At 43.6% G+C, this 19,207-nt stretch overlaps 2 protein-coding genes across 3 annotated transcripts in view; one reads left to right on the top strand and one right to left on the bottom strand.

The window, feature by feature from the left end:
- The window catches only part of cdh23 (cadherin-related 23), a 139,491-nt gene extending 126,641 nt beyond the window's left edge, over window positions 1-12,850 (top strand). For both annotated transcript variants that reach the window (XM_076743002.1, XM_076743001.1), the window contains 24 exons: window positions 153-278; window positions 367-570; window positions 831-1,289; window positions 1,421-1,537; window positions 1,639-1,863; window positions 2,127-2,296; window positions 2,738-2,875; window positions 3,132-3,251; window positions 3,803-3,980; window positions 4,238-4,449; window positions 5,312-5,506; window positions 5,597-5,710; window positions 5,808-5,937; window positions 6,270-6,533; window positions 6,613-6,774; window positions 7,513-7,769; window positions 7,866-7,963; window positions 8,155-8,275; window positions 8,357-8,436; window positions 8,618-8,658; window positions 8,806-8,866; window positions 9,481-9,610; window positions 9,809-9,928; window positions 10,957-12,850. In XM_076743002.1, coding sequence (XP_076599117.1) covers window positions 153-278; window positions 367-570; window positions 831-1,289; window positions 1,421-1,537; window positions 1,639-1,863; window positions 2,127-2,296; window positions 2,738-2,875; window positions 3,132-3,251; window positions 3,803-3,980; window positions 4,238-4,449; window positions 5,312-5,506; window positions 5,597-5,710; window positions 5,808-5,937; window positions 6,270-6,533; window positions 6,613-6,774; window positions 7,513-7,769; window positions 7,866-7,963; window positions 8,155-8,275; window positions 8,357-8,436; window positions 8,618-8,658; window positions 8,806-8,866; window positions 9,481-9,610; window positions 9,809-9,928; window positions 10,957-11,298 — 4,064 coding nt within the window. In that variant the 3' untranslated portion in view covers window positions 11,299-12,850. The remainder of the gene's footprint in view (window positions 1-152; window positions 279-366; window positions 571-830; window positions 1,290-1,420; window positions 1,538-1,638; window positions 1,864-2,126; window positions 2,297-2,737; window positions 2,876-3,131; window positions 3,252-3,802; window positions 3,981-4,237; window positions 4,450-5,311; window positions 5,507-5,596; window positions 5,711-5,807; window positions 5,938-6,269; window positions 6,534-6,612; window positions 6,775-7,512; window positions 7,770-7,865; window positions 7,964-8,154; window positions 8,276-8,356; window positions 8,437-8,617; window positions 8,659-8,805; window positions 8,867-9,480; window positions 9,611-9,808; window positions 9,929-10,956) is intronic.
- A 368-nt stretch (window positions 12,851-13,218) lies between these two features.
- Window positions 13,219-18,357, bottom strand: eif3s6ip (eukaryotic translation initiation factor 3, subunit 6 interacting protein). Its single transcript, XM_076743004.1, has 15 exons — window positions 18,222-18,357; window positions 17,832-17,874; window positions 17,429-17,639; window positions 17,200-17,279; window positions 16,824-16,885; window positions 16,635-16,704; window positions 16,449-16,522; window positions 16,051-16,222; window positions 15,635-15,789; window positions 15,292-15,462; window positions 14,941-15,074; window positions 14,416-14,589; window positions 13,847-14,036; window positions 13,652-13,732; window positions 13,219-13,391 (listed from the first exon to the last, which is right to left on the bottom strand). The coding sequence occupies exons 1-15, from the start codon at window positions 18,243-18,245 to the stop codon at window positions 13,314-13,316; spliced, it is 1,719 nt and encodes a 572-aa protein (XP_076599119.1). The 5' UTR covers window positions 18,246-18,357; the 3' UTR covers window positions 13,219-13,313.
- Window positions 18,358-19,207: the final 850 nt, after the last annotated feature.

Raw genomic sequence — 19,207 nt, 5'->3', positions numbered from 1 at the left:
CCTTGCATTTGGCAAGAACACTCTCAAATCAACTGTATTTGTAGCAGCTTCATCAGCAGGGGGCTTGCTGGCTAAGTATAAAAAAATCTAACCTGACTGAGATCATTTTACTTCTCCACCTGCCCCTCTCTTTATCTCTGTCGATCCTTTAGGCAGTACTGTAACAGTGTTAAATGGGCCAGTTCTGGCTGAGGACAAAGACATTGGACCCAATGCTGTGGTGAAGTACCGACTGCTGGGAGCTAGGGTGGACCTCTTTACTGTGGATGCTGATACTGGTAACATTGAAATTCCCCAGCAAGTCAACAGAGAGAGTAATGGAAAAACCTGAGATGCAGATGTTAATGTGTCTGTTTGTCCCACCAGGTGTGATGTATGTGCGTCAGGGGGCCAGGTTGGACCGTGAGGCGTTTCAGGAGCCACGGGTAGAGCTGTTTCTGGTTGGGGAGGACATAGGAGGTTTAAACAGCAGCGTCCCTCTCACAGTTACCATCCTGGACGAGAATGACAACCCTCCCGTCTTCAGTCCATCCAGTTTCAGTGTTCGGCTCCCGGAGAACAGCCCCACTGGTCTGTGGATTGGCTTGTGCATTATGATCTGTGTATATGAGTGGGCTGGGAGGAAATTGACTTGCATATAATCTACATTCACCAGGTTTAAGTTGTCACTGACAGGATAGTTTATATATTAGCAATTTCAAGTTCCTTCCTGTGATTATCACACTTTCATTGCATTCCCCTGTGTGACGGTTAGGCTTGGGGATGGCAGTGACTGACCACAAGAATATAAATGTGTGTTTGTGTCCTCGTCATTACTTCGTCTCTTCCAGGTGTGGTGGTGACTCAGCTGTCCGCCACTGATGCTGATTCTGGCGCTAACGGCTGGCTGGTGTATCGTCTAGAAAGCGGCGCCCAGGACCGCTTTGTGGTCGACCCACTCTCTGGGGCCGTCCTGGTGGGCAACACCACCCTCGATAGAGAAGAGCGAGGATCCTACCGCCTGGTCGTCATGGCAACTGATCGTGGCACGCCCCCAATGTCGGGCACAGCCACCCTGACGGTCATCCTGGATGATGTTAACGACTCTCGGCCCCGTTTTATAGAACCCCTAACCATGATTAATGTCAATGAGTCCACGCCGCCTGGTGTGGTGGTGGCCACTCTGACTGCTGAGGACCCTGATCTGCATCCCCGGCTGGAGTATTACATCATCTCAGTGGAGGCAAAAGATGATGGGAACAACCCAGTGGATGGCCTGCAGGAGTCTTTTGGCATTGATTTACACACTGGTGAGACATGGATATCAGCACAATTCACAATCTTGAACTACAAAGTTGAATTTTGACAGATGATGCTAGATTGCCAGTATACAGAGTAAACTGTCGTACATGTGAGAAAATATGTTTTTGTAAATTTTCAGGTGCAGTGTTTGTACGCAACCCGCTCAACAGGGAGCTGGTAGCTACATTTGAGATCATTGTGTCTGTCCATGACAATGCCAGTGATGTTATTGACAAGTCAGGCAGCGTTCCCAACGGTAAGTCCATTTTTTGACATGAAACTTCATCTTCATTCAGTTTTCAGACACCTAATTTTCACTCTGTATGTCTCTTATCAATATGACCTTCTCCTCTGTAGCGAGGCTAACCATAAACGTGTTGGATGTAAACGACAATGCCCCTCGTTTCCGGCCCTTTGGGGTGTCCAATTTCACCGAGAAGATTTTAGAAGGAGCTCAGCCAGGCACAATACTGCTATCAGTAACAGCTGTAGACCCAGATAAAGGTCCCAACGGCCAGGTCATCTACCAGCTGCTCCACCTGCCCCGAGGGGGATACGTTAGACTGGAGGACCCTTCCACTGGTATGACCACCAGCACACCCCAACAAGCTGATGTGGGCTGCAGATTAAAACATTAACAGCAGTGCACAAATGTTCAAATTCACCAACACTGTAGAGGCCTAAATGTAAAATTCTCTTTCATTTAAGGTGTTTCCAAATGTTTCTAATGTTTCACAAGTGATGTATTACTTATGATGTCATTTCTTGCTTGTTTTCTTATAAATTTATAATAATGGTGTTGCTGGAATGGATCTGAAACTATCACTGTGTTACAAATTTTTCAGGCAAGATTGTAGCCAACCAGACGGTGGATTTCGAACAAGTACAATGGCTGAATTTCACGATTCGGGCCCAGGACCATGGCACTCCTCCCAGGATAGCCGAGCTGCCAGTTTTTCTGCGTATTGTGGATGTGAATGACAACAACCCTGTCTTCCTACAACCCTCATATCAGGTACTGAATGGAATATTAAGAAACAAATTGCACCCACCAAAGCAGAATTGAAGAGCGCTGTTAAAAAGGGTATAACCATTTACTGTTTTTGAGTGGCTGTGTCTGTGCCTTGAGATATGCTTTATCAAAAGAGGCATTCAAGACTTCATTTTGGCTTGTTGCTGCAGGAAAATCACAGGTGTAACTAATAACATTGATGACCACATGAATGAAATCATAAAAAAAGCAGATAGTTTGTGTGGTTTCACTTACTGTTGCTAGTCAATTTCTGGCCAAGTATTCTACTTAAAATTGTTTTTTTCATGAAAAATATTGAGTTGAGTCACATCTTGGGGTTAAAAAACACAAGAGATCTCAGTAAAATATACAAAATATATGATACTAATTGTCATATTACTTGGTTCATCAATCCAGCCAAAATGTCTTTATCTGTGTTGGTAGGAGCCTGTGTTTGAGAATGTGAACCTGGGCACCACCATAGTTCGTGTCAGCGCTACAGACGCAGACTCTGGCCTCTTTGCAGTCATTGAATACAGCCTGGTAGACGGGGAAGGCAAGTTTGCCATCAAACCATCCACTGTGAGTTAACCTACACACTAGCACATCAGCACGATCAGCCTTCACACCTACACACTACTCCTCGTCAGAGCTTGGTGTCATCCCGCCTGGGAAGTAAACTTCAAACAATGACCTAAATGAATGACCTCAAGACAATCTACATATTTGACCTCCATGCTCCATTTCTGTCACACACTCACATATAAATGTCTTGATGCTTCCACCGCTCCCAGTCAGCGCCTGTACTTCCTTCCTAATCCTCCCCTCTCTGCGTCAGGGAGAGATCTACATCCTCTCGCCTCTGGACAGAGAGACAAAGGATCACTACACTTTAACCGCTGTTGCGCGTGACAACCCTGGTGGCAGCTCCAACAACAGACGAGAGAACTCTGTCCAGGTAGAGATCACTGACCATAGTGATGCAAGGGTCTCTTGTGAATGAGGGTTTGAATACGTATCTAAATAATAATATAAATGCCAAATACCATTTACAGTAACCCATTTATAAAACACTTTTGCAAAAGAAAAGTCTGGATGTGATACATAGAACATGAAGTGTTAGGTCTATGAAAACCTTCATCTACATTGTTGATGATGATACAGGGTTTCTGAGGGCCATGCTGCTATCGGTATTTGAGAGTTGAAAAAGGTATACTAGCTTTTTAAACAGAGCACAATATAAACAAACATCTCTTGAATTTACCTTAAATTTCAAGAATCCTAAAATTTGGCTGTCTTTGGTTTTTGTAACCAGGAAAAGTAAAGTCTTTTACTGGCTGACACGTACTCTGCTTGTAATATGTGATAAATTAAAATATGCAGATGATAGCGGCCATGTTGATGTATTGGTCACGCTCTGCATGACTCTTTCTAGATTATGACCTTGTGTCAGTATGTTCTGTGTTGGAAAGCATCTTCATATTTCATCTGCCTGCTGGTGCATGTCAGGTCCTGGTGACAGTTCTCGATGTCAACGACTATCGGCCGCGCTTTACCGAGCGAGTGTTCAACACCAGCGTGTTTGAGAATGAGCCCAGTGGAACATCTGTGATCACAGTGAAGGCCACTGACCTGGATGAGGGAGAAAATGGAGCGGTACTCTACAGTATGCTGGGCCCCCACTCAGGTACTGTATGAATATATTAATAAAAGCCTCAGTAGGGTTGCATTACTGAATATTCTGGTTGAACTGGTCTACATGCAACTATTTGCTTTTGACACAATAGAATTTAAAAACTTCCTTAAGTTGCGCAGTAAATATCCCCCTTGTGGTTCTTGTTTATTACCTATTTAGTTAGTGAAGAGATAGTTGCTAAAAGGCATGCACAGTATGCTTCAGCATTCATATCTATTCTCAGTCCCTGATCTCTCTCTGGGTTTTAGAAGCGTTCTCCCTGGATCCAAACACAGGGCTGGTGCGTTCTCGCCGTCTGCTTCAGTCGTCTGAACGGTTCAATCTGACTGTGGTGGCTACAGACCAGGGGCGTCCTCCCCTGTGGGGCACTGCAGACCTGATCATCACAGTCATAGACGTCAATGACAACAGACCAGTGTTTGTCCGGCCCGCCAATGGAACCATCATTCATATCTCAGAGGTAGCTGCATTCACTTGTCTCTATGCATGTCATTGTGTACGTCGGTGTGCTTTTCTTCATTTTCCAAATTGTATTGTCAATGATTCAGTTTTTGTTGTGGATGCTGTTGCTCTTTTTTACTCCTCACAATCTTCATAACATCTACCTCACATGTGGGACTCATTGGAACAAATCTGACACCAATGACTGCTGTGGGGCAATAAAAATGGGCCAGTGGCCCACTGCGACCATTTGAATGAAACAGGAAATTGTATAAGGACATTGACAATGAAATTGTATTTAAGGTGAATCAGTCACGTCTGGCCGACATCCAGTCAGCTTCGTAAGGTCTGTATTAGGGCCGATATGAATACAGCATATTGGATCCAAGGTGCTTTAATAAAATGGCTTACCAATTGATTGACATGGAGTTGCACTAATCATCACAAACCACAGAGAAACAAAAAATGTTTAGTGTTGGATTTACATGTGTTTACTTCAGAACCAAACAGAGGTAGCAACTAGCTAGTGAAGATAGTGAAGCATTTACTATAGGTGCTAAAGAACCAGACACATCCCTCAGGAGTTGGTGGAGAACAAAATGAACTAAAAGTAGAATGAATATTGGACTTATCTTCATCAGATGGACACAGATACACTACAGTGGGATGATAACAGGACTCCATGTCGACTAGATGTGTGAAATAGCAATTGTTTTCCAACAAGTCCATGGTATACCTGCAGGTAGCCAAAAAATCAGTTATCACAGGTTTAATCATATGAATTCTATGCTTTTCCTGTTCTGACATCTCAAATGTTGGATTAAGATCCAGTTTCAGAAGTTCACTCAAGCACACACTGACCCTCTTTGCCCTCCACTTAGGAGCAGCCCCCTGGCCTGCCAGTGTATGAGGTGCACGCAACAGACTCTGACGAGGGGGTGAACGGAGAGGTCCGCTATGCCTTCCTGCAGACTGGAGCGGGTAACAGAGACTGGGAAAACTTCCACATCGATGCCATGTCTGGAGTCATCACAACCACTGTGAAGCTAGACCGAGAAAAGCAGGCCCTTCACAGCGTGAGTCAGCTGTGTGTGCTGTATGTGCAGTTCATGTACTTTAGTGTGTAGGTATGTGTGTCTCTAATTGAGTGCAAACGACTTTCTCAGCTTATCATTGTGGCCCGTGACATGGGCCAGCCAGTGCCTTACGAGACCACACAGCCTCTTCAGGTGGCGCTGTTGGACATTGATGACAATGAACCTGTCTTCCTCAAACCGCCTGTGAGTATGAAATTCCTTGAATACTTCCTAATTTGGTTATTTGTTCACAAGAACTGCTATTAAACTGTGTGTGTGTGTGTGTGCGCGCGCACCTCAGCGTGGCAGCTTGCCTTACCAGAAGCTGACAGTGCCTGAGCACTCCCGTCCAGGTACTGTGGTGGGGAACGTAACCAGGGCTGTGGACGCAGATGAAGGCGCCAATGCCATCGTCTACTACTTTATTGCAGGTGATAATGGTGTCCCACAGACACAGCAGCATGTTGTTTGATATTGCACTGCATGTTAAAAATGGAATACAAAGATTGTCTTCACCGATTAAATTATTTATGTTAACCCATCCAAAGTCTGGAGATCAAGAGTAGAGGCTAATTTATATCCTTGCAGTTTGTCTGGAAGCTCTTGTGTCCTTTGTGTGGTCAGATGAAAGTCGTTTTACTTCAAAAGCCTAGGAATAATGAGGACAATTGTATAGATCCATCTGTCTTTCTCTTCTATTTAAACCCAAGTCCTTTAGCTCTTGAGATGACTGAACACACATCCTTTCTATCTCTTCCTGCAGGGGGAAACAGTGATGGAAACTTTGGCTTGAGTCTGGATGGAGAGCTGAAGTTGCATAGGGATCTGGACCGGGAGGAGACCCCAGTTTACTCCATCATTGTCAAGGCTTCCAGCAACAGGAGCTGGACTCCTCCCCGGGGTCAGAGGGCAGCACGGGCCAAAGCCCTGGACCCTGCCCGAGACCCCAGTCTGCTGGAAGTCCGCATTGAACTGGAAGATATCAATGACCAGAAACCACGCTTCACTAAGGCGGAGTACACTGCAGGTAATCTGCGTTCTTTCACCTATTTGTATGCTGGTCTGTGTAAAACCACCATAACCTCCCCTTTGCTTCCTTGTTTCAGGAGTTGCAGCAAATGCCAAAGTGGGCTCAGACCTGATCAAGGTGGTGGCTATAGATAATGACATTGGCAACAACAGCTTGGTTCAATACCATATTGTTACAATCCGCTACTTCCAGTCACAGAGCAATGGCAGTGAGGATGTGGGCAGCATCTTCACCATCGGTGAGCTTCCTTATGTCCAACATTCAGGCTGAAACATTCACACACAGTTTCTAGACATGGCCTGTTAAGTTCAACATACTGCCCAGATCTACCTGTTACAGGTATGGGCTTGGATACATTTTCACTTCTTATAACAAGGTTTTAAAATAGGCTTGGGCAATAAAAACTGTATTTTAGGAACATGAAAGATACACAAGGCAAACCTTTGTTATAGTTCAAAAGTCTCACTACCTTCTGACTTGTTTCGGACAATAATGGAGCTCTGCATCACAGAGGAACAAGATATATCAGGCTGTGGATACACAGGCAATACTTATTGGTAGGATATATTCATTGTTGGTTTTGTGTTTCTCATAACAGAATATCACCAGACTTATCCTTTAATTTCCTGATCAGCACCACGAAATGTTTATGAATCAGAATTTAATGCAACAAAATTGACTTTCAGCATGACTTGAATCTCACACTTCCCGTAGACATGTATTAGCTTCCTGCAGACACTTCGATCTTCTTCTACAGTTCCAGTTCTCCCAGTCAGGCATGGTTCCTCATACCAGTTCCTTTCAGATTTCTCCACAAGGTTTAATTTGGACTTCTGTCTGGCCAGAGTTATGTACAGTATGATACATCGTGCAGGATGCAGTCCCATATGTCTTATTAAACTTGGAGAGTTTGTTTTGGCACTGAGTCATTAGTTTTCTTAATTAGAAACAATGTTCTATCCCATAATTTCTGCAGGGTTGACAGATGGCATCATCCGAACGTACGACCTCTTCACGGCCTACAATCCAGGCTACTTTCAGCTAGAGATCTTGGCGTGTGACTTTGCAGGACACAGTACAACCACCAATGTGAATATTTATATTCTCCGAGATGATCAGAGGGTGAAGATAGTCTTCAATGAGATCCCCGATTTGGTCCGCGAAAACCAGGAAGATTTCATCAACCTGCTGTCCAACATTACTGGAGCCATTGTCAACTTAGATGACATACAGGTTAGGCTTTTTGTCTGTGATATTTTTGTGTAAATTTGGTATTTTTGTTTGTTTGTTCTGTCTAAATATATGACCGCCTTGTCTCCTGTTTTATAGTTCCATGTGGATAAGAAGGGCAGGGTGAATTATGCTCAGACAGACATGCTCATCCACGTTGTCAACAATCAGACCAACACCATCCTAGATGTTGAAAGGTGCACCTTCCTTAATGAAATAAATCTTTCACTCCAAATCACCATCACCATCGTAACAATCATGCACATAGTGTATGAGCGCTAAAGCCTGTCAGTCCTTTCACACTGGCTTTTAGAAACCTTTCACAAAAAGCTCATACACTGTGCTCTGACATGAGTTCACCTGTGTGCTGGTGTTTCATGTTTTGCAGGGTGATTCAGATGATCGACGAGAACAAGGAGCAGCTGAGAAACCTTTTCAGGAAATACAACGTTGTGGACGTTCAGCCTGCCGTCAGTGACAAACTGCCCGACGACATCACCACACTACAGGTTTGCCAGGCCAGGAAACCCACAGGCTGTTGTAGGTGTTTTGTGTTTCGGTGCATTTAAACTTCTTTTTCTCTTTCACAGCTGGTCATCATTATCCTGGCTGTGCTGCTGTGCTTGGCAGGAATTTTGTTTGTCACAATGAACTGGCACTATCGCAGAGTGTAAGAATCCTTCAGCATTTTAGAAAACAGGCGATTTTGCATTGATGTAGATTCATTTTGAATTTTGAGTGTAGTCATTCGAAATATGCTCAGTCATGGACCGTGTTTTTGTGCAGTCAGTCTGAGCAGCGATATCAACATGTTTACCTACTTGTGACTTGCGCCTTTTGCTGTGTTGCAGACACCAGAGGAAGCTGAAAGCGATCGTTGCAGGATCAACAGGTGAGAAGCAGCTTCGCTGAGGGGACATCCCGCCTGCTGTTAAACATCAGGATGTGGTTTTATCACCTGTCAATGTACAACATGTCAGTTTACTGCAATGAGGCTGCTTTTTTTTTTTTTTTTAAATATCTGTCCTCTACTGTCCAGGGAACCAGGGTCTAATGGATATCCTGGACATGCCGAACACTAACAAGTACTCATTTGAGGGGTAAGATAATAGCTTCATTTTCATACCTTTTTGTCACACATCGCTTACAGGAATTATACACTGAATATTGTTTTGCACTGCACAAGTATAGTTTTCTCTAAAATCTCCCTCAGTAACGTTTTAGTAGTTGTGAGTTATTAGTTCTGAAAATCAAAGACGCACTTCAAGAACTGATGTTATATGTTCAAGGAATAGTTCAACATTTTTGGGCTGTCACTATGAGGTTGCCAGGCAACCCGTAGAGACTCCAGGAAGTCCCAGTGAAGAAATATTTTCAGTATGCAACTCCCCATTTAACCTCAACTTGTCCTTTAGTTTAGCTTCATATTTAGCATACAAGCACAAGAGTGGTATCAATCTTCTCTTCAGGTCTTAGCAAGAATGCAAATAAGCACAATTCCCAAAACGTTGCACTATTCCACTCCGTCATCCAAAGATTTCACTCATCTTTATCAGATAATGTTGGTGATCTGCTGTTTTAACTTTAGAGCCCATGACACTAATCTCATAAAACAACCAAAATTGCCAGCCAAAACCAAATTTGAGTTATTTTTGTTGATCCTCATAACTTTGCATTTTTTGGATGGTGTGGATAATGCTGTTTGCCTCTGCAGGGCTAATCCAGTGTGGCTGGATCCTTTCTGTCGCAATCTGGAGCTGGCCACTCAGGCTGACCACGAGGACGACCTGCCTGAGAACCTGAGTGAGATAACTGACCTGTGGAACAGCCCTGCACGCACCCATGTCAGTACCAACACTCATCTGACTTTGCTTATGTTTCATTACAATATGATATTTTGCTCCAAGCTACAATGCTGAGAGGTAGATAGTAAAGCTGTCTCAGGATTACACAAGTTTGATCTGTTACTAAGGTATTGCACTCGAAGTCAACACCATTTCACCGTGTGTTTGTGTGTTTGTGTGTGTGTGCCATCCCCACAGGGCACATTTGGTCGCGAGCCTCAAGCGAAGCCTGAGGATGATCGTTACTTGAGAGCAGCTATTCAGGAGTACGACAACATTGCTAAACTGGGCCAGATCATGAGGGAGGGGCCTATCAAGGTGAGACACCTGATGTATGATTATCCAGGGAGACACACACACACACACGAACAAGTCCAATCTCAAAAGCTTCTTTTTTGCTGGTCATGTATTCTCTCCTTCCACCCTTCCCAAAATGTATTGGGGGATGAGGTCAGAGGACGGCACCTAAGACCTCCTCCAGTATGTCCTGAGAAGAAAACAAAGAGAGAGACCCCAAGGATGGGAAGACAGGCTGTTGAGACCCAGCAGTTTTGATAAAGGGCTAGACATTCCCGCTGTGGATTCTCATTTATGATTACAGTGAGTGTGTATAAGGTGGCTGGTGTTACAGACTCTGTTTGATCCTAACTGCCATCCTGTCAGGGTTCCTTGCTCAAGGTGGTCCTGGACGACTACCTGAGGCTGAAAAAGCTCTTTGCAGCTCGACTCGTCACCGTATCCACCAGCCAGGGGGATCACTCATCAGTCACTGAGGTGGGCTTGGGAAAATCTGGTGCTCTGCGCCTGCTGCTGTGCTCTTCCTGTCTGACGCCGCTGGAGAGTGACCCTGCATTCCTTTACTTTCCCATTCTGCCGTTCTGTCTGCTGCCCTGACGTGGCACCTACGCACTACTTCTGCTGTCTCTGCTGCCTTGAACCAGACTTTGGGTGAAATAGAGCTTGTACTTGCTTGTTGGCATTCAGCCGAGGATGGAGTTTACCACACAGAAATTGCCAGAAAGTTGAGACATTCACTGGTGATAGAACACTGAGTGCAATTTCTACACTTCCCTAAACTTCTGAATTGCTCTGATGTGGAAAGCCCCATCCATAGTCCTCCCAAAAATCTCTTTGGCCTACTCTGGTCTACTTTTACTCTACTCATTTCTCTCATGTAACTTTTTCTTCCACTGGTTCCAGCTGTCTTTCAAAGCTTGCAAAGCTGCTATATTGTTGTCAACCTCATGTGTTGTATAAACATGTTATTAGTCGGTCGCATTATTCACTCTCATCTTCTCATTCTTCCCATTCTTCACTGCCTCTCCTCTCCTGCCCTCCTTCTACAGCTGATCCAGAGTGATCTGGACGATGATGAGGACGAGCGTCTGGGCATGGGTGGAGGTCGCGGCACTCTGCGGTTCAAGCACAAGCTTCCTGTGGAGTTGAAGGGTCCTGAAGGTGTCCATGTGGTCCACGGCAGCACAGGTACCCTCCTGACCTCTGACCTCAACAGCCTGCCAGAGGATGACCAGCGGGCCCTGGCACGTTCTCTGGAGGCCCTGAACGCTGACGGGGGGCTTTACTCTGAGCGCAATGCCCGCACAGAGTCGGCCAAGTCCACTCCAATGCACCGTCACAAGGACGGGGACACCCTGTCGGAGAGTCCCCTGGAGATTACAGAGTTATGACTAGCCGAGGCCTCGCTGGTCTGAGCGCAACCATGACTCGTGTGTGTCCTTGTGCCTCCACACCGCCACCCTGACAAAGTTGGGGAGGACTGGAGGAGGAGTGTGTGTAGTCTAGGGAACCCCATCTGCCAACCTCAGTGCATCAGTGAGACAGCCTGCAAGAGGACTTCCTCACCACTGGATTGGTTTGAGTGGATCTTACGTTGAAGATCTCACATTAGAGGCTTCAAGAAAAGGTTTATTCAAATGGCCTTTAGGAGATGGAAAATAATAAGCAGGGCACTTGTCTTCAGCAAGACAAAACCAACCGGTGTCATCAACTTTCATCCAAAGAGCTGAGTGGAAGGGAGAGACTAAGCCTCCCTGTGGGAGAAGCTTGTTGAACTCTGACCTTATAATCGTCAAAAAGGTGCCTCATTCTCACTAATCCTTTTGAAGTCATACCTGGACTGCATACACTCACATGAACACAAATACACACACTAAAGAAAACAAAGCAACACAAACTCAGACCAGCGGATGGCCATCAATGGGACATTGAGAAAATGACGCAATTCCTTATCATGTTCTGATGTGTTTTCTTTTTGCAAGGCAATGCAATCAGTGTTGAAGGAGTGAGGGTGGAAAAGTAAGACTTTTCTTTCTGATATTTGGTTAATTTTGTTGTTGGAAAATTATAGATGGACATTTAATGCAGACAGGAGCACTTCAAATATCTTCCCCAGAGATGCTTACATAGCAACGTCTTTATTTGACACCAAGAGCAAGAGAGGTCCTCGCCATTGCACAAATAGTACTACAGTAGTTTGATAAAGAGCTTTTATGGATCAATGACAAAAAGACAAAACCCTCCCAGTCTGCAGGGCGACAATGAACATTCAGACCCTGATCCAGCTCTTGATCTTAGGCCTGGACTTCGTCATGTACAAGGAGAGTCCTCACTAATAACCGGAAGACCTGTCAAATGATGAATGAAGATGGAGGACAGATGAACAAGACTGGAGCCACATGCAGGAAAAAAAAAACTTTGCATCTTTTATGAGAACTTTGATATAAAAGGCAGTCAAAGAACACCTTGCTAAAACCTAATAGATGGAATAAAAAAAAAGATTATCCAGTTTTTATAAATGTTAAGATGGCATTGTGCCCACAGACTTTACACTGCCACCCAAGGGACTAAAAGAGTTATGCTCAAAATGAGCCATGTTTGCTTTATTTTTTTATTTTATAGAAAATGTGATGGAATTAAAAGATATTTTTGAAGAAAAATGCTGGCTTACCAAAATAGGTAGGGGATATTTTGGATGTTTGGAGTATGTGTATATTGTGCTATGGTGACACATCGGTCTGTTTTCCTTTATATGATGACTGGCGCTGTTTCTGATGAGTGGTGTGTTTTTAAGGTTATTTTTTTATATTTCCCATTTTGTAAGTTTTTATTTGTCATTATTGTCACCAGTCTATGAGATCTGTGTTGGGAAATGTTGGATGATCTGTGATAATAAAAGAAATATGCAACGGCTTTTGACCTCAGTCAGTGGGATGATGGGAGAGCAGCAAAGAACAACATGGCAACCGATGCAGCAGAATGAGCTTAAGCAGGATATTAAAAAGTCTGGAGGATGCTAAGAAATGTCTGGCAATGTAAGAAACCTAAATGACTCCTGATACTAAATATTTGTGACTATCACTAGGTTGCCTTTGGTTGTACTCACAGGTACAATTTGAACAGACAAAAGCATAGCTGGCCATTCAAGAGAAAGAAATCTCTAATAATAATGTCAGTATTGTCCCCCTGCATGTCTATATGTGTCATTTCCTTTTACTATGTGCTACATAATTCAGTTTTTCAGCATCTGAGGCAGTGACAGTTTGGTAAATACTGCCATCTAGTGGTTGTTTAGAGAAAACAACGAAAACTTTAAGCACACCACTCCATCTGTTTATTATTATAACCAGGTTACATAGAAAAGCTTTCATCATCAAAAATTTTGGAGACTGAGAGGGCAGAGGACTCAGACTCCTCGGCTTGCAGAGCTCCCGGATGCTGCAGTGGTGCCGGTGGCTGGCATCTTCTTCAGTGTCTTGTTCAACTGTGGGGAGACAGAGGGCATTTTTGTTGAGTCTTTGACACACAAGGTATAACTGGAAGGCTTATGTTTAAAACAAAGGTGTTCAGGAGAAGGCTAGCAGTGGAACCAGTCACTGAAGAGCTGAGCGTTTTAAGGAGATTTTTTCTGTAGTTCTGAGTCATTGACAAAATACTTTCTTCTGATGCCTTAAAATAAATAGCAACCCCAAAATTCTAAACTTTCCCCATTCTTTGTCAGAGTAGTGATGAATCACTACTCACCTCCTCAAACTTGTGGATCTGTCTGATGAAAAAGTCTCCGTAGCGACGAGCAACTTTTGTGTCGGCAATGTGGATCATGTCCTGTGTGAGTGTTAAAGAAAAAAAGCTTATCAAACATACAGAGCTACTTAAAACAACATGCAACAGTGGGCCATATCACCCCCTAACATTACTCTCTCATCATCCTCAACACACCTTGTCAATGTAAAAGTCAACCTCAGAAGCAGACTGGAACTCTCCGTCCAGAGCTGAGATGCCGCTGGTCCAGACCAGGTTCTTCATCTTGTGCTTGAAGACGAGCAGCTGAATACGGAACTCCTGCTCGGTCATGTCCAGGAAGCCTGCCAGCTTGGCTACTGGCATGGTGGTGTACAGCTTCAGGAAGCTGCAGGGACACACTGTGACTTAGATGACATGTACAGACACCTAACCACAACTGAGTCAGCAGGTTTCTAGAAAGTGGTTCTCAAGGACCAGATGGATGAAAAAAAAAAAAAAAGTTTGCAGAAACACTGCATCCAGAATTTTTTTGTCTGAGTATCCCTCCATGTAGGCAGGTACATTTAAAGGGTCCCTGTGGAGTTTCAGACCTCTAGTAGCAGTACAGGGCTCTTTTCAATGGTTGGTTGGTTTTTATTATTATATTGTTATTATATTACTGGTCATCTCAGTTCTAACCACGGTGTCACACTATTCCTCTAATCAACAGGTTGTGGTAATACAGTAAGGTATGCTGCAATGCCACACACGTTCATATGCTCTACCTGCGAATGGTGGAGAGTTGGGCCTGCTGCTGCACCTCCTCAGCAAAGACCTTCAGCTGCTGCTGAAAAGGCTCTTTGTGGTAGTTGGGATGGACGTTGTCGTAGTTTGGCACCACAGGTGACAGAAACTTGGGACAGGCAAAGCTGAACAGCTCCTCAAATACCTGCAGGTCTCTGAGATGGAGAAGGGAACATTAGTATCATTTAAGACAGTACTGCTGCTGGGTGCCACAGTTACAGACAGTAACACTGACAATAACAGTGCACTACAGGCATACATACCAGTACTAAATTCCTAACAGCTTAATGGAGCTATAGCTGGCAGTGCTCAGACTCACAGGCAAGAAGATGCATGTGCTTTATTGTACATTTCAGAATCATAACAGTAAAACATCAAAGATCTTGTAAGTGGTAATGGAACACTCATAAATAAAATAAAGGCAATAAAAAATGACAATAAAATGAAACAACGACTGAACATCAAAGACAGTGGTTCCAACATAATGTGGTGAGTTTCTTTCTTACCCTTTCTGCATTCGCAGCATCTTGTCTCCGTACTTCTCCCTCAGCTGCGTGTGAATGCTCTCATCGATGCGCATTGGGTACATGGTGAGAGCGATGGCCAGCAGACCATGCATCTGCTCGTTTTGTTTGTTAATCTGAAAAACAAGAGATACAGGTGTGATATATGCCTTAATGAACATGCCTGATATTTATTATTCATGTATCACAGATATCTGAATTGTTTTTAGAAAACTTTCAAAACCTCATACACTAAATGGGATAATCCAAAATTGGGAGTCCATAGTTTAAGATTGAAAATAAAGAAATAAAAGACCCATCCCAAGCTGTCTAAGAAGCACTGCTCTGACTGACCATCTCATATTTATATGTCGACCTCTGGAACATGTTTCTCGTCCTCTGGATGTACAGCAGGATGTTGGCAAAGACTCGAATGGCATCCTGGTAGCGCCTCATCATCAAGTAGGCAAAACCCACATAGTAATATGTGGTGATCTGGCACTCCGGCACACGAGAGTACATGCTCTGAAAGACAGGAAACAACACAGATATGAGGTTGTGGACTAGACAGACGAAAAGGCAAGAAGGTGCAGCCTGTGAATACAGACAAATGAATAGCATTCTCAGCAGTATCATCCTTAGCAGTAGCATGTCACTCTGTCGTGACTTTTATTAGGTGCTCTAAATGAAGCCTTACCTTCTTGTTGAGTTCGATGTTCTCCAGGACTTTGATGGCCTGGTAATAGTCGCCAAGCAGTGAGTGAAGCCTCAGGAGCCCCACCAAGCTGAAGTAACCCAACATCTTGTACAGGGAGTGGCGCCCATATTCTCCGGCCACACTCTCTGGGTCTCCTGCAACACGCCGACAAATAATTACACGTTAGCTGCCTGTACAACATCTAAACTGAATCTACTAAAGTTACGTTTTCCACCAGAAAAGAAAAGAAAAAAAACACTAAAAGTACAGTTGTACAGGACTATAAATCTACCATATTTGCCTAACTTTAACGAGGTGAAGGGCCTTTCATTTATGTCATGCAAGGTCTAAAAAACATAAAGGTTCCCATTATTTTACCACCCAACAACAAATGTTTCCAAAACATTTTTCTGTACCTCCGCTGGTGTACACCTCGAGCTGGCGGTTAATGTTGCTTTTGTCCACCAGGGAGTGGAGAACGTTCAGGACGCTGTGGACGTTCCAGATCTTCGGGTTGTTCCTCAGGAATTCGATCTCCTCCTCTGACTTTTTGGCCGTCTTACAGCGGTACTGACTGAAGGACTGGAACTGGAGAGGAAAGAGCATTTAAACATACTTGCTACGGGGTATTAAGTAGGAGTGAGACAGCTGAGGTTAGCCACATGGGCCTCATTAGTTAACACTAAAAAATAAACCGCAGAGAAGTATGTGAAAATCATGTCAAATGTACCGTCCATCTGGTGCTCTTTGTTGGTTAACACAAACCTAGAAACCTAGAACAAAGGACACGACACAAGAATATCATGCACTGTACCTGGTAGATGAACTCATCAATGATGTCCCAGAGCCACTGGTTTGGCAGCTCCAGGGGAGCGGGGCCATCAGCATCTGTTTACAACAACAAACAAACATTCTCAAATAACTAATTTTTCATTAGTTGTAATTTCAAAGTGATAAGTTTAAGTGAGAGAAAAATGTAAAGACGGTTCTGGTAACTCACTGAGAATGTAGTTGAAGAGGTTGCAGTAATTGTAGTAGGACTCAAACCTCTGGTCCAGAGTTGGTCCTCCCTGATTATCAACAAAACATTTTTTTACAACAAAGTACCAGAAAGGTTTTCACACATTTTGCAGATTCCTCAGTAACTGAGAGCGAGACTGATAAGTGCCGATATTGAGCATTTACTCACGCTGACTTTGGCATAGATGTGTCGGTAGTACAGCTCCTTATAGAGGATGAGGAACACAGCATCTGCAGGAGATAACAGGTGAACAGTGGCATGAAACATTCCCACTGCTGAACTACACAGGGTCTGTCAGTGAGTACAACTGCAAACACCAACAAAACATAATTAATAACCATATAAATATCTTGCCTTTTGAGCTGCTTTCCCAATTACACAAACCAGTATTCGCAACTATCAGTAGCTACTGTACACCTAAAAGTGTATTTTATTGAGCACATTCCAGAAACCAATCTGTGAATGAAAGAATTTCCTCAATGAAAACAAATGATGACGTCTGTGAAGAGGCAAGCAAAGAAAAGACGATGGATGATACACTCACCATTGCCAACGAGTGACGCGATGGCCTCAGCCTCTGGCCAGGGAGAGGTCTTGAAGAAACGGTCTGTCAACTTATTCCAGCTGAACAGGAACAAAATACGAAAGGTAAGGTACTCATACACACACACACACACACACACACACACACACACACACACACTCATACAGCTCTAATGTCCCTGTCAACATCATCACCATGGAGAGGTTTACACACAGACAGTCGAGTTTACCTGTTTTCATAGACGTCCTGGATCTCATAGATCTTCTGCTCAATGCTCTCACTGGACACGCGGTTGGACTGCAGCTCATAAACCTTCTGGTCAATCAGGTCAGAGATGGTTTTGTGGAAATACTGCAGGAAGTTCTTGATCACCTCTGGAATGACGTGGTAGGTCTGCTGCTCATACTGCCTCTCATAGGCCAGGTCTGCTTTGGGGTCACCTGCAAGGAGAAGGGAGAATGAGGAGGAGACACTAACGCACTGCAATACCACAACATGAAGTACTTCAAATATGTAAATCTATTCATGTACTGACTTTACACCTGATGGATTGTATAGAACAGTATACACGGGGAGTTTATACATGAAAGATAATCTTATATATTAAGATAAACAGATGTGTGTATACTAACCGGTGTGCAGGTCGCAGTCGTTTGGGTAGGTGTAAGGATCGTACTGTGAGGAAACAGGGCAGTCAGACATTTGTAACTGATGCAACGTTAACGTCTGTCAAACAGGCAGTCATCATTAACGTTAGCTCTCATTGGCTGAATGGTTATCAGCTAGTCCCCCACAAAATCACATAAAGTAACACAGGCATCACAGAGGCAGTGATGTTATGGTTACAATCTCATCGGAAAAAAGGCTACAAGGATCATTAATACCATGCTAGCTCATCACGAGCTACTGTTGTGCCGGTGTAGCTGTACAGCTTTCTGGCTAATCGGCTAAAGCTACCTAGCGAGTCATTGTTATTATCGTGAAAGCGTTCAAATGTCTGGATGAAAAGAATGAGTGCTTACCTCTTCTTCGTCGTGGTATGACATGGTGCTAGCAATAAGTCCAAGCGCATAAGATGCTGGAGTGAAAATTAGAAGGTGTGCTCGGCTAGCTAACGCCGCTAAACCACGCAGCTGGCGCTGGAGAGACCGGAAGGAAGAAGCTGAGACATCCGACTGAAACGCAGTGGCGTTGAAGCATTATGGGAAACTGAGTGTCTGTAATTAGCATGGTTTTTAGCATGGACGCTCACACGGAGAGGACAGCTGGTCCATAAACTTTCATGGCCCGGTTCTAGAGTCGAATGCTTTTATTTATGCATTTATTTATTTTATTTGTGTGTTTGTTCATCCACCGGTAACAAAATTACCTTTAATGAATGTTTCTTGTTCACTCGTGCAAATGAAAAATCCAAGTACAGTTTTCTCCAAACTGCCACAAAATACACGATATATTGCTGCAGAAGTCCAGAGCAAAGGTAGGCATTTTTATATTTTCGATTTCACTGATGTGTTTTCTCGTGTGCGCCTGTTTTTCTTGTCTTCCATGTGTGTAAGATACTAAGCGTGTTGTTTTGTCTTCTAAATCCGACTTTGACAGCAGATATTTTGACTTGTTTTAAATAATAACGTCAACGATCGTCTCCTTACAGAAATTAATAATCTTCAGCAGTGTTTGACAGGTCAAAATGTCCCAAGTTTTGGGAACCACTGTTGGATGACAAACCACACAAACAGAAATGATATTGTATTTATGGAGCAACATGCGTGTTTAGTTTTATCGTCATCGTATGTTCCTTGGAATAAAAGGGTTTTTTTTTTTTTTTGCTTTATTTGCAGCCTTTGAATTATAAATTGTTATTGAAAATGGGTTATTTGATGACACGCCTGCGTAGTGAGTGGGCTGTGATGACTTGTAACTACTTGTAAATACCGTTAGGTGGCGTTATAGTCGCAAGGTGCATTTCTCTTTCTCTCCATTAATTAAAAAGGCTCAGATTTGACAAAAG

This window comes from Chaetodon auriga, chromosome 11 (assembly GCF_051107435.1).
Source record: "Chaetodon auriga isolate fChaAug3 chromosome 11, fChaAug3.hap1, whole genome shotgun sequence".
NCBI classification, from domain to species: Eukaryota; Metazoa; Chordata; class Actinopteri; order Chaetodontiformes; family Chaetodontidae; genus Chaetodon; species Chaetodon auriga.
The sequence above is the reverse complement of the archived record's forward strand: the minus strand, read 5'-3'. Positions and strand labels throughout refer to the sequence as shown.